The sequence below is a fragment of the Sinohyriopsis cumingii genome, chromosome 13 (assembly GCF_028554795.1).
Source record: "Sinohyriopsis cumingii isolate HCF-2022 chromosome 13, ASM2855479v2, whole genome shotgun sequence".
Lineage (NCBI taxonomy): Eukaryota > Metazoa > Mollusca > Bivalvia > Unionida > Unionidae > Sinohyriopsis > Sinohyriopsis cumingii.
Window position 1 is genome coordinate 71,092,341 of NC_142973.1, and position 17,889 is coordinate 71,110,229.

Here is a 17,889-nt window from a genome sequence, read left to right on the forward strand (position 1 = left end):
TAATATAAATTAATCAACTCTATGCTAACATCAGTCAGCCAGCCCCATAGTAATAGAAAGCAATCAACTCGATGCTAAAATCAATCGACCAGATCCATACTAATAGTAATCAACTCGATGCTAACATCAATCAGCCATCCCCATACTAATAGAAGGCAATCAACTTGATGGTAACATCAATCAACCAGACCCATACTAATAGAAATCAATCAACTTGATGCTAACATCAATCAACCAGTCCCATACTAATAGCAATGAACTCGATGCTAACATCAATCAGCCAGCCCCATACTAATAATAAATGATTTCATTATGACGTCTATTTACGTGACATATGATGGGGAGATTTGAATGATTCCAGTTAGCAACTGCCATAGGAAAAGTGAAGTCTCGTAAAAGTCGACCATGCACTAGTCAATGATACACTTCTGCGAGTGGCTGTATCTTGTAGATCGTACTAATGATCGGGTATTGTGGTACATGCATGGTAGTGCTACCAAATTATTGATGACTTCTGTAATAGGGTTATACCAGCGTCGAAGCTCCTTTGTTGTAACGATCTTAATTGCCATATGTTAAGCTTGGTGTTACGATGGTACATATCGTTTAGCTTATTTAGTATTTAACTAGCTGCACTCCTCGGAACAAATGCAACTCTCTAAATCCGGGTCCTCTATTGAGGATACCAGGCAGTGAATGCATCGTTTAGCTTCTATCTTAATAAACTATTGGTCCTCTCTTTTACTTCAGAACGGACAATTAATTTAGGGATTGTGCTCTGTCGATGCAGCTCTATATAGCTATCAATTATAACATTCAGTCAAAGCCCCTTGGCTGATTTTATTATTATTATTATTATTATTATTATTATTAACGACGTAAAGCTATATAATAACCATCAAAACCACTGCAAGTGAAACTGTTTTCTACTAAATCTATCATTTTTAAAGTTCTTTTCCTGTATTTCCTTTCGCTATTAATCTTAAAAAAAACGTTTAGGTTCTGGCTCAGGCGGAGGTTCTGGCTCAGGTGGAAGTCTGCCCGGCATCTCCCTTCCAGGTGTTGGTGGTGGAACCAGCGCTAAATCTGGTATAGACAGTGTTGGATATGCTTACATTCCCTCAAGATGTATTGGTGGTGCAGGTAGGCGGATACGCATGTATAATAAGTTAGTTGTTCACCTTGTCTTATGCATATTTCTTTTTAAAGACTTTCACACATTTTTATGTTTCTTTTCTTTCATTTCTCGTTTTAATTTATCTATGTAGGTAGTTAAGGTACGTCGAATTTGAGAAGTACACAGTGTTTACAGGCCCGGCCCTATGATGTGCTGGGCCCAAGGCAGCAAATGGGACCCAAGGCTGCAAGCGATGAGCGCGGGGCCCCAAGCACAAAAAATGCATTGCCTGCAAGCGCAGGGCCAAAGGCGGTTGCATCGTTCGCCTTGCCCTAGGACCGGGCCTGAGTGTTTACCTCTCTAAGGTAAATAATGTTGAATTAGTCTTAAATTATTGCTGTGTATGTAATAACTGTATATTGTTTAACATTCAGTCAGTTTTTGGAACAAACATATTAGTCTGCTGTATTCACTTTCTTTATGCTTTCAGAATGCATGCTGCATATCGCCATGCATGGGTGTAAAATGGGCAGGTATGTTCATTTCGTATTATTAAGGTGTCGTCTGGTTAGAAAATGAACATCTTTAAAATTATAACATAGTTTTATATTTACCAGAATCCACTTTTAAGGTCATTTGACTGCAATGAAAACGAAACCTTTACAGCCATAAATTAGAGAGAGAAAAAAATCCGAAAATTTTAATAATATAAGGAAAAGCTTTTGTTTTATCAGCAGTCATAACACATTACAGGCTGTAGCATGCAGATGATAGCGGAACTAAATGTCGCTCCCAAGGAAACAGATGGGCAGCCTGGGCAGATATCGAACCCCTAACCATTGGATTACGAATCCGACGCTCTATCATTGTGTTGTCGGGTATCGACTCTATTAAGAGATGTTATTCCGTTTGAAAAATATTGATTCACTTATACTCTTTAGAATCATTCTAAGATAAGCATGGTCACATAAATAATGAATAATAACTGTAATGTGATTAAAATAAAAAAATATCTGGAATCATATTTTCCACACAGAAACGCCATTGGAGATAAATTTGCAAGGAACGCAGGCTACAATGAGGTGGCGGAACTAAATAACATTATCGTAGTGTACCCTACAGTAGTTCCAGATACAACGGGGCAGAATCCTAATGGCTGCTACGATTGGTGGGGATTTACCGGATCAAATTATGGTACATTTATGAATTTAAATGGGTTGATATTTTTATTCTGTTTTTGAAAGCCATTCTCGCAACATGTTGGTTCCTGTGTGTGTGTGTGTGTGTGTGTGTGTAACTTCAGTCTTGCCTGCTAATATATTTAATTACGAAAGTTTGATTTTTGCATGGGCCACAGTTTGTCTTTACATTTATTTTCTTGTACACAATCGTTTCTATACTGCATAATTATTTCAGTCAAAAGTATCGAATAAACCTGAAATCGTGTTCTTTTTTTTCATTGTTATCGCTGCTGTTTTTGTTTTTGCTGCTACTATTGTGTAGGCCGTCAGCAAGGAGACGACTTAACCCTAACATTGTTCAATGTATAGTTCATGAACGACAAACAAAATATGAAAATGTAATTATTAAAGAATTTAAAATTTAATTAAAATTTTAAAAATATCCTTACGTTTGATGTCTCAAATATCATGTTTCAGATGTGAAGAGTGGTCTCCAAATGAAGGCAGTAAGGGATATCATCAGGCGTGTTTCTGGCTTCTAAAGAAAGCTGCAGACTACAATAACCGAAGTTTATGATAAAGAAACATTCTCTTCATGGGGAACATGGTCATAAACTTAACATGATTCTTGTAACATGTACGCGATTTACCAATCTCAATCAAAAGTAAAAACTCAGAAACTATCAAAATCTTTTGTCGATAATATTAATATTGAAACATTTTATCGAGATAATAGCATTAGATGGTTTTTCTTTCAAGTACCACGATCTTCTGTAACATTTTAAGTATATACAATTCTGCAATTGTCAAGTAAATGTTGTTGTGAATATTTTCAGGTTTATTTTTTTATTTTTGTAATTTTTTGCTTATTGAAGAAAATATGGAATTATAAGCTGTAATTACTGATTACATATATTCGCCTATAATAAATGGTGGACACTGATTAGAAAACACCATTATTCAGAGCTGGGAACGCAAGTAAAAATGTCACCCTTGTCGGGAAACATGACGGATAGGTCATATTGACCTACTTTTGTGGAAATGCGTATTGCTGACAGAGTTTAATGTATTCTGCATCAGCTACTGTCATGAATTTCCAACACAATTAACTCAAAACATGCAGGAGAGAAAAAGTCACAAACTATGTAAAGCATAGAAAGTAAGTGATATATTTCTGATGTACAAGTTACAAAAGTTCATGTTGTCACCGAGTTGTATGTCAATGCCATAAACAAGCATGAATTTCATCAAATTCATGAAGGATACGATGTATATATATATAGTAAGGAAACTTTTTAATGATTAGCTGTACTCAAAAACCAAAGTTTCATGTTTTTTTCGAAGAAAGCATGTCTTCATCACATTCCTAAAGAATAGACCCTATTAAAATTAAACCGTAATCGACCGTGGTGTAAGTTTCAAGACAACATAATGGTTGATTTGCAATGAGGATGAACTAATAAATGCATGATTGGCAAAATGGACTGACGCCGACACTAGTGAAATTCACATATGTAACAACGAATGAATGAATGAATGAATGAATGAATGAGTAATATTCTGCAGAATATACATATATATAGCATTTCATAGCACTTCGGCACAATAATAGCTACATGGTGATAATTAAAAGTAAGTCCTGAAAATGTAAAAAATAAATTATTCCTGACAAACGCAGACATGAAATACAATAAGAGATAAAAGGTAAAGATGCTAACATTATGTTAAAGGTACATAAAATAAAAGACAAAGATAAGGCATGTAATACTCTTAAAATATATATGGTCAAAATATGCTATATGCACCGCGTGCCCTCAAATTTCCAAGATTTTTTCCCGGTGGTAGAGCAACATAAAAACTGAGTTCACGGCATAATACTTCTGCAGGAGTAGATTTGACTTTTCTGCTAAGAATTTATTTGTTGTTGTTGTTGTTGTAGGTCCGTCTAATTCGCTTCAAGTTTAAAATGAAATATCAAATAAAAGTAGAACTCTTTGCAGCCGTGGTTTCTTGTTTCGAAATTTAATATACATATAATACAATTTGTTAGTAATAATAGATTTACAAAACTTCGCTGACAAGATTAATTTAAATCTCCCAATAAAATAAGATTTTCAGAAATCCGAAATCCACTCAAATCTCAGTTCTGCACAAATGTAAGACCCGACCCCAAAAATGCTTCACAACTCGGTTAAAAAATAAATGTTTCATCGTTTCTTCTTCACTATAACAGAAAAAACATTCTTTATCTCCTAAAAACACCTATTTATTTTTTTAAAAAAAGAACCTCTTTGTAGTCATTATGTTGAGGCTAATTCTTAACTGAAACCATCATAATTGTTTAAACCGAATGGAATACGCATTATTCCATCAATTTCTTCTTTCGGAATGTTAAATTTAATTTCAAAAAAGCTTTATTGAGCTTTGTAACGCTGAAAAATTACTTTATTAAATTACTGCATCTCTCTGCGTCCTTGTCGATTCCTGGGTAGAACATCAATTTTCTTCTGGTTAAAATAGTAAAAAAAGAAATAAAAAAAATCATATAGCTCGCAAAACCATGATATTATAAATATAAACCTTGCTCATCAAAGAAATGGTTTATAAATTTTACACCCTTAAACAGCCACGATCGGTACCAAAATAGTCTGTTCTTAATAGTTATATTTTTTTCCAGACACCCTCGTGTGAAATTTCAAGGAAATTTCTATCTTTTTCGATTGTCAGAAATTTTTCCCATCCTAAAAGTACATCCTTCCAAAACGAACATTTTATGTTTGCGGATAATCGCCATATTTGCAAATCATTTAATTGAAAAAGTTTAATACGACAACTCATTTTTATTGAGAAATTAATCAAGCATATTTTGCCATTCAGAATGATTAATCGGACGCTTTACCCAAGAGATTTTTAATGATTTTATAAAATATGCTAGATGTTTTATGCGCAATCCACCTTCTTCTAGTTTATTAATAAGTGTTGTTTTATTTATTTTATTTGAACCGTTATTCCACATATATTTATACAAGATTTTCTTTCAATTCGTTTCAGAACACTTGCTGTTGGATTTGATAACATTAAAAATAAATGTGCAAGTTTAGACAAAACCATTGATTTTAGAACAACAATTTTTCCATTATTTTGTCAATTATTTTCTATTCCAATCTTCTATAAGATCTTGAGTTTTATTTTCAAAATTAATTTCACTGTCTCTTTATTCACGGATAGCTCAACTCCTAGTAAAGAGATGTTTGAAGACCAATCAAATCCTTATCTGTGTCTGTGAATTCATAAAGGCCTCTAAGAACCCACATTTATTTTCTTGTCAGTAAAACACCTTGCTTCGTTCGGACGGGGATGGTGTACTTTCGAGGTACCAAACATGTGTGTGAGTGTGTGTCACATTATCCTGACACCAGGCCGACCATTCCTAACACTATCCTGTTAATGCTGAGCACCAAGTGATGCAGCTGTTAGTATCATTTTTTATAAGTTTTTGGTGTGACTCGGCCGGAATTCGAACCCGCGATCTCCCACATCCGAGGCGGACGCTCTAACAACTAGGCCATAGGAGCGGTTGTTAATGTTTATGTAAATTGTTCTAAAATGTTTTGTACGTAATGCAGGTTGGCTTCTTTAAATTGGTAGGAAATATGAGGTTTCACTTGATTAAAATAACGCAGAAATCGAGTTGATCTTGAACTGATGGGTTTATTTTCTTTCGTTGATCCAATATAATAATTAATAAGGTTTAAATTATGATGCATTTGCAAGGATTGTCTTGTACTTAAGATCGTCGATGGTTATTTGAGTAAATTCTGAAACAACCAATTCCACTATCTGCATTTATTTTTCTATTGTAATAAGAAATAGAATCAAGACAAAAAAGGGGGTTAAATGGGACAAAACACTCTCCTACACTTACAAGAAATGGAATCACCGCAAAGGAAGGAGTTAAAAAGAACAAAACACAACAATGAAGCACGACTAGAGACGGGTGGCATTTGATCGAGAGAAAAAAATAAAAACAATTACGTCGATGAGAGTTTTATCTACAAGGAATACTTAATGAATCTGACAACAAACTCATTGAGATCAAGTCAAACAATTGATATACACCGGAAAAAGATTCACACAGAAGTCAACAATGGATATTTTAAAAAATGTCGTTCCTAAGCGGAACCAATAAAAACATGTAATTTCAACCAATAAACAAATGATCCAGTATCTCAACGGAATATGATCAACGCACGGAACTATTACCAACTATCATTAGTATATGGAATTATAACCAAGTATGGTTGACGTGTGGATTTATCAAAATGATATGATTACTGTATCAACAAATATGATAGGGAAATACATATATTACTTATTTTAAGACCATAATAATAGTGCCATTGAAATAGTTTTAAACAAATAGTGATACTGAAATTGATTTTGACACAAATAATGATATTGAATTAGATTTTATAACAAATAATGGAACGTTAAGATGTATTTTTAAAAAAAATCTTATGGCATCCAGTAGACTATTACCAGAGATGTCTGATTCAACAGCTACTATCCAACCATGAAGGAAAACTCGTGTGGTCCGCTCCTCCTAGCCTGCCGAAGGACCAGTCGAAAGTCTCCTTATTACACAGACCAGTTGGTCCAGAACCTTTGGTTCTTCTCACTGAGAAAACCAGTTTGTCCTTCGGAACAACGTCACCATCAACCGCAGCTGTTGGGTTATACTAAATTCCTCGAGTTCGATGATACCCCGTGAACAACTAAAACTATAATGACTGAGCCGTGTAATACATGGGGCACGGTTAAGTACGAATACAATAATATACAGTACACATGTGCACGTTTGAGATGACTTCGTTATATATTTAATTAATATGCATACACTTACTGTGAGGGTTGTTATGGTTGGGATGGGGTGCTCTCTATATTTTATCTAAATTATTATTGAAGTCTCGCCTAAGCTCGAATTTGGTTGGAAGTTAAATTGATGAAAGATAGATGTAAAGCTCCGTGCTGATGGTTAACTGATTGCATATAAAAAAAAGGCGAAATTCAACGAATAACAATTTATTAACAATTCAGTAGTAAAGTGATTCAAATTTCCCAAGTACTCTACTTCTGTAATAGCCTATTGCGTCACTTGATTAGATTTCCACCTGTCCTTGCATTGTACTCATCTGTGTATTCTTCTCTCCTATTCCTCCGAATTCCTTTTCCTCCTAGATTTCACTATACTCTTCATCCTAGAGTCCTTTCCTCCTCCTCATCGACTCTCTCCACCGACTAGATTTTGGTCGACTCCGACTGCTCTGCTAGTCTCACTTCCATCTCCACCGCTTGGAGATTAGGGACTCAACCGAACCGAAAGTTCTGTCCCGTAAAAAGCTTCCTTTTCGAAGCTTTGACTTTCCTTAGAATTTGTTTCTAAGTTTTACCGCCAAATTACGAGTGGCTTTCTCGAAGTAATCATATTTGCTCAGCAATCTCCCCAGGACTAGTACCGACCTTGCGAGTTAGAAAGTTATAATTCGGATCTAAATTATAATTACACGTTCTACCTAAATTCCGATTGGATATCACTGTAAACCGATCAAATCAAATTTAGTGGACAATGTCCTTCTCGCTGTCTGTCCACGTGGGAACGGATGAGAACACACCCCGTTGGTTTCCTCTGATCTCTAGACAAACCTTTAACATGTAGGTGTGATACGGCAAGCTTTTGTCCATTCAAGATTCCACTCTCTGGCGAGTCACGATTAACTCTAGCCCGCAGCAATGTTTAGACATCAAACACATGGCCGCGGCAATTATACGTGTCTTAATACATGGGCTTAGCAAACGTGACACTTACATACAGAGCATAACAATGAATAAAGACTGAGATTCAAATGGGTGTGAGTTAAGTCAATTAAGTAAATCTCTTAGTCATTCTAATATAATGTTGCACAGCTAAAACTATTTGTGCGTTTTCTACAGTTAACTTAGGGCAGCCTAATAATAATGGTACAATCGTATGAGCGAAATGGAATGTGTATAGGATTGGATTTCTAAGATTTGAATATTTGGAACAGTCTAGAAGAAAGTGTTTTGCATTCTCCGGTTCACCGCTGGAGCAATACTTATAATAGATACACGATTCGTATATAAATCGTAATTTAAGTTACTACAATTTGTTCTTAGTCTAGCATGCATAATTGGAGACATTCCATCACCAGCACGGTAGTAACATGGATAGGTTTCCTTATCGTCGTTCTAGACACTGGGGGGTCGAAAATCGTTTAAAGATCGAATGGAGTAGGTCTCATGTTCTGCAATTAACATTCGAATAAAGTCTTGAATATATCTGGGAGCTAGTCCGTAGTAAATTTTAAATAACTGAAACAGTATCTGCTTATAACGGCGAGTTTAGGCTTCCCCAGCTAATCGTATGGTACAATTGTGAAGGAGATTCACTCATGGCCTCAACATTTTTTTTATTTTTTATGAGTTCATTATTCATAATATAATTGTCCCAACTCTGATCAGCGTAGTAAACAATTGGAAGTATATAAGATTTGTAAACTTTTTTCCAGGATACTCTATCTACTTTGAGACTTTTTAAGCAATTTAATTTCTCCCAGACATTGTCGGAAAACTATTATGTGCGTGCCTAGTGGCATCACTGGATAATATAAGGCTCAGATGTTTGTGCAGAGAAACCTAGCAGTTTTGTTTTGGCCAATATGATTGTTCTGGTTCCGTTTCGTGTTATTAGCACTGATTCTGTCTCGTCTGGATTAAATGCAACTAACCAATGTCTGGACCATTCAGTGCTAAAGATTTTACCAGCTGTGATCTGGTTATCAGCTACAATATATAATGCTGCATATTCAGCAAATAGTATGATCTATGTTCTCCAAATTATCATTGATGAAGATTAAATATAATAGTGGTCCCAAAATAGACCCCTTGGGTACTCCTGCAGTAATGCATCGAACATCTGAGGATTGAGGATTTAGAATTTATGATAATCTTCTTGAAAGTAAATAACTTTCAAACTGTAATAACGGATTTCCATGAATAACAATACGGTTTACTTTTTAGAGCAAGCCTTTGTGCCAAACTGTCGAAAGCCTTGCTAATATTGAAGAAAACGGTTCTAATCTCGTTTCCCTGGTCTAGAGCAGAACAAACCATTGCAAATGTCAGTTTACTGACGTGTTGTTGAATCACCCGGTGAAAACCTGATGATAACATGTTGAACATGTATGTATATATATATATATATATATATATATATATATATACACACACACACACACACATACACACTTCTCAAAAAATTCTGATAAAGTACAATATAAAGATATAGAGTGATAGTTTGATACCGGCTTTTTGTTAGTAATAGTGTATGTATTTTTCAACAGTCAATTCTGGCTTGGTTGGGCAGAGCCTGCTTTAAGATATTTTGCCTTACATGCATTTTGTTTTGTTCAGGAATATGTTTTTTTATGTTTTAAACACGATCAATACCTGGTTTGGTTGGGTGTAATCTGCTTAAGATTTTGAATTGCAGGCTTTTGTTGTTCATGAAACCATTCATTAAAGGTGGACAGCTTCCTGACAACTCGTCTGTATGGTGGCTATAAGGATATATGTACCCTGGTTGTAGTCAAATCCACAGCCAGACAACTCAAGGTAATCTGGTTTCTCATCACCGTCACTTTCTATGTGCGACACTGGGAGAACTGAACTCGGTATTTTGAAATAGCTATGGCTGCATCTATGCACCCCGGCTAACTCGTTAGGTGGCAAAGAAATTTGTATGCAATTTCATGACAAATGCCATCTCAATATAACATGCACACTGCTCTGGTGGCCTAGTGGTTAGTGTCCGCCTCAGATGCGGGAGGTCGTGGGTTTGATCACCGGTCGAGTCATACCAAAGACTTACAAAATTGGTACTAAAAACTGCCTCGCTTGGCGCTCAGCATTAAGAGGTTAGTGTTAGGACTGGTCGGCCTGGTGTCAGGATAATGTGACTGGGTGGGACATTAAGCTACATGTCTGTGGCATGATATGCCAGTGCTAGACATCACTATAAACTGTCACACTGCAGACATCGTAGCAATATGACTGAAAAATTGTTAAAGCTGCATTAACAAATCTAAATCTCATAACATACACAGCCGATCAAAAGTAGGTAATAGTGCATCTCTACACAATTTACAGCTGGTTGACGATGTAGTTGACATAAATCTAATGATAGATACACAAGCGTTTTCCTTTCATTTGTCCGTAATCTTTAGTTTCTTTACGAATGACCTGCACTCGATACTGAATACCAGTGACAACATGAAGGAGTATGTACTGGAATAATAGAAGTGGCGTTTTGCTTACATTCTAGAGCATATGGAAGCTGGTTGGAGCGCAAGCCCACCACCAGTCTGTATCTAACAAACCAATAGTGGGTGGGGTGGGGGAATTTGCATCTTTGTAGCTTTCGAGTGCCGACTTTTAACAGCAAAACATGTAGAATTATTAGTAACATGATTATCTACAAAGTTTCAAAGTCAGTGCGATTTAGATTTCATGCATCTTTTTTGGTTTGAGTTTGACAAAGTAATCAGCGGTGTCTCTTGCCGGTACCATATCTTGAACTGGTAGGTAAGCCTATTGGACTCTCATAGTTGTTGAAAGCTATGGAGTTCCAGAACATCCTTCATCACATATCTATAATCCTTTTGGATTAATCCAGTCAAGACATAATTAGTATGGATTTGAGTTGATTGGAGTCATCGGTCAAGGGCCAGTGGTCAACCTCATCAGAACGCAAGGGGAAATGCTTGGTTGTTAGGCCTACACCCACCCACTCCTTTTCATGCTGGAAATTGGTGTTAATGCCAATCATCGGATTTGCTCACCATGTAGAGGTAATTACATGGAGCAGAAACAAATGAAGAGTTAAAAGGCAAGGAAGAAATTTACCAGGGTCCTATTTATTACTACAGACCACACATTTGTTTATATAACCTTTCTGAGTTTTAACCTTAAAACTAGTTGCAGCATTATTTCTACAATCACAAGTTTGAATGAGTTGCCTCAAGTGAACATAATGATGTGATGGATACACTTGTGGCAAGTGATGCTCTTAACCCAGTTTCTATTTTCTAGTCTGTACAACGTCGAACAAGTTTATAGACTCCTGTTTCAACACACTGGCCTATTACGAACCAAACAGTCCCGTCAAAAGGTCTATTCCATGTGACAACTATTTATAGAGGAGCTGATTAATGAGCAGCAAATTCTCAAAGACAATTTTGGATAATTGAATAGTGTTATGTATATTTAATGTATACTGTGTGCTCAACTTTTGTCCATGGGTGTAACTTGTAAACAATGTTTACATAGCTAACTTTTGTCCATGATTGTAAGACGTAAACAATGTTTATCTTGCATTTAAGTAAAGGCCAGTCTTGTTTACAATCATACTAGCATTTTCCCTTCAAGGTATTCATTTTTTTTGGATACAAGCAGGAGAAAATGTATTAAATAGGGATTTGATAAGAAATAATTGCTGTTTTAGATCAGTCTGTTGGAATGGATTTGTGATCAAAGTTTACATTTGTCTTGTTGAAATCAGATACGATTTGAGAGATTGATTGATTGATTGTTTGTTTTTTAACGGTGCATCAGCACTTTTAGGCTATTTAGCGCCAAACAAAGTGTTACTTGTATAATCTTTTAAAGCTTATAAAAGGTTCTATATCGACCAGCGATATAAAAGAACAAATGGTTGAAATTAAAAACGGTAAGATGGTAACGGTGCAAAATAAAGCTTCCCGATCAACGGGAGATGTAAAAAAGATTAATAGGTATTAAAATGGGACGGTATGTATATTGCATAAAACTGCACAAGATGATAGCATAAAAGTCAGAGTTTTGAGTAAATATTTATGGCTTTCAAGAACTCGATAATACGAGTGATGTTTATATTATCAAAAAGTTCTTTCATGTCATGCACAACGTAATAACGATCGCGCGTAGGTTGTAGGTCAAAGCACTCTATCATAAAGTGCTTGACAGTGAATGGTTCATTGCAAGAAACGCACTCTGGTGGGTCTTCACCTTTTAGTATGTGGGTGTGGGTGATATAAGTATGACCAATTCGGATTCTTGCAATGACTACCTCCTCCCTACGAATGGTTCTGTAGGAAGGAGTCCATTCTCCTAGAGTTGGTTTGATTGCATGAAGTTTGTTATTTACAGCATCATTCCATGATGCCTGCCACTTCTGACGTAAGAACTTTCTGATACAAGGTTTAAAATCAGTATATGGTATTTTAAAATCAGATGGTTCTTGAGAAAGGGCCATTTTAGCAGCGCGATCTGCTTTTTCGTTACCTTTAATACCAATGTGGCTAGGTAACCAACAGTATATTATATGGTGGGAGACACTCAGCTCGGTATTTTTTACGAGTACGTTTTTCAATAATGGGTTCTCCAGTTTTCTATTGTGTAGTGACTGGAGTACTGATAGCGAGTCGGAGAAGATGATACTGTTTAAAATACGGTTCTTTTCTATATGTTGCAGAGCAAGGTCTATTGCTCTGATTTCGGCTGTAAAAATTGATGCTCCATTTGGTAAGCGAACTTGCGTTGTGTGATTTCCACAAACAAAGGCTGCAGCAGCCTTTTCCTCATCCTTTGATCCATCAGTGTAAATTCTGGTGTAGTTTTTAAATTCGGTGAGGAGTTCATGGTAAGAGTTGTGGAAGATAGAAGGGTTTGTTTCGGATTTTTTTCCATCGTGTAGCCTAAAACGTACTTTTGGTTGTTTAATTAGCCAGGGTGGTGTTTCGGAGATGGATGTTTTCTGAATTTTAGAAAGATCTATATTTGTAGTGTCAAGGCTGGATGATATTCTAATGCCAAAGGAAGGTATGGCGTTTGGTTTATTTTCGTATAAAGTTTTGTATTTGGGTTGAAAAACAGCCGAAAAAGCAGGATTCAGAGGGTTTGATTTTAATTTGAGAGCATACTGTGCTGAAAGCATTTCTCTACGATGCGATAACGGTGGTTCATTCGCCTCAGCTAGAAGGCTTTCACACGGGGATGTTTTAAATGCTCCCAGAGCCAGTCTTATTCCCTGATGATGAACTGGATCAAGCATTTTAAGATACGATTTTCTGGCAGAACCATACACAACGCAACCATAGTCTAGTTTGGAGCGAATAAACGTTCTATATAAATTCAGGATGACTTTTCTATCAGCACCCCAGTCAGTGTGTGCTACTACTTTAAGTAGGTCAAGTGCTTTTAAGCATTTGGCTTTCAAGTTTCTTAGGTGTGGAATAAAGGTCAGTTTTCTGTCAAAGATAATACCCAAAAATTTTGTTTCCTCAACAACTGGAATAGGTGTTCCGTCCAGCGTGAGTTTAGGTTCATCGTGGTGTCGTCGTAATTGACAGAAATGCATACATACCGTTTTTGATTTCGAGAATTTGAAACCGTTCGTACTAGCCCAATTTTGAATCTTGTTGATATTTTGCTGTAGTTGTCTTTCAATTGTATGCATGTGCTTTGACCGATAACATATGAGAAAATCATCAACATATAGTGAGCAATCCACACCAGGAGTCAAACACTTGGTGATGTTATTAATTTTGATATTGAAAAGTGTCACAGATAAAATACTGCCCTGGGGCACACCCATCTCTTGCTCGTGCAAATCTGAGAGAGTACAGCCCACTCGTACCTTGAATTCTCTGTCGGAGAGGAAGTTGGATATGAAAGAGGGCAGACGGCCTTTAAGACCTAGATCGTGCAGGTCTTTTAGTATCCCGTACTTCCATGTTGTGTCATAGGCCTTTTCTAAATCAAAGAAAACCGCTACTAAATGTTCTTTCTTGATAAATGCATCGCGAATGAATGTTTCTAGTCTAACCAGATGATCGTTGGTGCTCCGTCCATAACGAAAGCCACTTTGGAAAGGAGATATTAAATTGTTAGTTTCCAGGTACCATACAAGCCGAGAATTGATCATTCGTTCCATTGTTTTGCACATGCAGCTTGTGAGTGCAATAGGTCGATAGTTGGTAGGATCTTCACTATCTTTACCGGGTTTGGGAACTGGTATTACTGTTGCTTCTTTCCATATTTTAGGTAGGTTACCAGTAATCCATAAATCATTGAAGAGTTTTAAAAGAGATGTTAAAGATGATTCTGGAAGATGTTTTAAAAACTGGTAATGTATTTTGTCAGGCCCAGCGGAAGTATCATGGGCCTTGTCTAAAGCCTCCATAAGTTCTGATAGTGAAAACAGCTGGTTGTAGCTTTCCGAGTTGTTGGATGTGAATTTTAAACGTGACTTTTCTTTTTGAGTTTTCAATTTTTGGAAGGCTTCGGAATAATTAGATGATGACGAATTTTTAGAGAATGTATCAGCAAGAACATTTGCTATGTCACGTTTTGAGCTAAGATTGTTATTGTTCACTTTTAGATGTCGGAAAGAATTGTGTTTTCTCTTTCCGTTTATTTTGCGGATCGTGTCCCAAACTTTCTTAATTGAGGAACGAGAGTTTAAAGAGGAAACATATTTCATCCATGATGCTCGTTTACTTTCTTTGATTGTGCGGCGAGCTTTGGCCCGGAGAATACGATATTTACTTAAATTCTCGGGCGTGGGATGATTGTTAAATTTTTTCAAGGCTTCTCGGCGTTGCCGTATGGCTTCCTTACATTCCTTAGTGAGCCAAGGTTTTAGGGTTCTTTTACAGTTTGCTGAGGACTTGGGGATAGATTCTTCTGCAATGTCGGTTAAAACAGATGTAAAATGCTGAATGGGGTCGTTAACATTGAAAACTGTATCCTCATTCAGCCTGGTTTTACAGAGTGTTTCGAATTTGGCCCAGTCGGCCTTCTTTAAATTCCATTGTGGAATTACTTCATCAATTGTAGAGTTATGATTTACAAGAAATATTGGGAAGTGATCGCTGCTGTGAAGGTCGTCAGCGACCTTCCATTCATAGTCCAAAAGCAGCGAAGGAGAACAAATTGTCAAATCGATGCATGTGTATGTACCCGTGCCTGGGTGTAAATATGTAGGTGTTTTGGTATTATATAGACACAGATCGTGTCTAGAAATAAAGTCTTCAACTTTGTGACCTCTGTCACTTACATGATTCGATCCCCATAAAATGTTATGGGCATTAAAATCCCCGAGCAAAACAAAGGGTGCAGGAAGCTGTTGAACAAGACTATCGAGTTCGTTTGGTACTAGGTTAGTGTTTGGTGGTAAATAAATAGAGCAAAATGTAATCACTCGATGTAGAGTGACGCTTACAGCAATGGCTTGTAAATTGGTGTTTAAAGGAATGAAACTATGAGGAGCTCTGTTGTTCACAATAACAGAAACTCCTCCTGATGCCCTATCAACATTTGGAGAGCAGGTGTTAAACAGGGAGTAGTTTTTAAATGTGATGTTGTCCGTATCTTTCAAGAAGGTTTCTTGAAGGCATAGTACCGCAGGATCATGTTCGTTTAAAAGCAGGAGAAGATCATTGTAATTTGCTTCAAGTCCTCGACAATTCCATTGTATGATAGTGTTTTTCATTATAAATTTAAATTAAAGATTGTGGAGCTAGGTTAGACCTTTCGCAGAGGGAATTTGTTTTGTTATTTCTCTGGAGGAAGTACGGGGGTGAATTTTTTTGTTTGTAGGTCTGGAGTTACCTTGAGCGCATGGAGCAGATTCTTCTGCATCCATGCTCTCGATGTCTCCAAACCTGTTATAAAGTTTGATGGGGTCATCTGACCCCTTTTGTTGCCTGTTTCCATGAGATTTATTTTTGTTTTTTGGTGATTTAGTTTGTTGGGTATTGCTGAATGTAGTTTGTGTAGATGCCGTGTTTCTCTGTGATTGGTAATGAGGGGTGTTTGAGCTTGGTGTTGAATCGGGTGCTTCTGTTTGTGTTTGAGCGTCCTTCGTTGTTTTAGGATTGCTCTTCACTACAGTGGAGAAGGATGGGCCAGGATGGGCTGTTTTCGCCTGTACAAGTTTTCTGGCTTCTGGATAGGGAATATTATTTGTGTATTTTACCCTCTGAATTTCCTTCTCCTGTTTCCAGGTATCGCAATCCTTGGAATTTGCGTGGTGCTCTTTTCCACAGTTGACACAATGCGGAGTTGCTCTACAGTCAGCTTCCTGATGAGAATTTTCTCCGCATCGGCCACATATTTGGGTTTTAGAGCAGCGGTCTTCGTGATGGCCGTATTTTTGACATTTGTAACATCGAAGGGGGTTTGGAATGTAGATGTCAACCTTCACTTGCAAGAAGCCAACTTTGACCACTTTGGGTACAGTTGGCTTGTTGAAGGTGAGTACAATGGTGTTGGTGTCCTGCAGGTTATTATTACGTTTGATACGTATTCGACGGACTGCAGTGACACCTTCACTTTTCATTCCTTCGATGATATCTACGTCGGTGACTCCAGCCAAGTCACGACAGCGAATCACGCCTTTGGACGTATTCAGTGTGGTGTGAGCGAATGAGGTCACTGGAATATCGAAGAAAGTTTTTATTTTCCCGATATTGTCTGACTGACCTCGTCGCTCACATTCCACGAGAAGGCAACCCGATTTCATTTTTTTGACGCTCTTTGGCGTACCAATCAAACCTGTAATTGTTTTCTCAATCACAAACGGAGAGAGTGAAGCAAGGGATTTTGCGGCATCTTTAGATTGTATTACCATGAAGCGTGGAAATGTGTCCACACTACATGGTTCGTCCTCCGAGTCAGATAAAGTTTTGGTACGTTTATTTTGATTTTTTTTGGAAATATCCATTTTGGCTAGATTAAAAATTCAGCACCCGTGCTCCCCACCCACCAAGGAGCCCAACAAGGGGACACTTTTCAAGTGTCAGGGATACACAGATGCCATACTCAGTTGATAAAATTACCTTTGAATGACCCTGAAGTCGCCAATTTCTAAGGTCGGTAAAATTACCCCCCGATTGACCCGTTAAGCCACCGCCTTCTAGGAAGTCTTCTAAGACTTGGAAAAGGGAAAGATAAAGGAAGAGAATTTAGGGGCAACGGTGGTATCAAGAGAGATACAAGGAGATAGATAAAGAAGGTGAGAGAGTAAATAAAGACCTCCTAGGGCTCGGCGTGACCAGCCGATTTGTCGGAACCGGGCCCATCCCGACCACCCGTCTAAGAGAAGTAGAGGCCAAAGTAGTGTATTGCAGGGAAAGCCACTGCTCAACTACCAGGATCCTTTCCTCCCCCGACACGGGACGCAACCCACGGCAAACAGGTTGCCTCTACTTAGTCGCCTTTTACGACACGTAGCGAGGCACGTCGGGCCAATTCTACAACCCCGGACCCGCAGGGGTAACGATTTGAGAGGAAATTAAGGTATTCATTAGAAGTACTAAAGTGCCCATCGACATTTGAATCAATACATTTAGATTTTTGTGAACTCATCCAAAGATGTTCCGTATTGCATTATTGTTATATTAGGGTATTCAAGATTATTGAAATTCACTCGGAACATTTGGACTTATAGTAGGACATTTCAGATTATTGAAT

At 37.3% G+C, this 17,889-nt stretch overlaps 1 protein-coding gene across 1 annotated transcript in view; it reads left to right on the forward strand.

Moving 5' to 3' along the window:
* Positions 1 to 2,992, forward strand: part of LOC149785811 (uncharacterized) — a 35,076-nt gene extending 32,084 nt beyond the window's left edge. Inside the window, exons 7-10 of the mRNA XM_089979752.1 lie at positions 1,000 to 1,143; positions 1,608 to 1,650; positions 2,154 to 2,311; positions 2,776 to 2,992. Coding sequence (XP_089835878.1) covers positions 1,000 to 1,143; positions 1,608 to 1,650; positions 2,154 to 2,311; positions 2,776 to 2,840 — 410 coding nt within the window. The 3' untranslated portion in view covers positions 2,841 to 2,992. The remainder of the gene's footprint in view (positions 1 to 999; positions 1,144 to 1,607; positions 1,651 to 2,153; positions 2,312 to 2,775) is intronic.
* Positions 2,993 to 17,889: the final 14,897 nt, after the last annotated feature.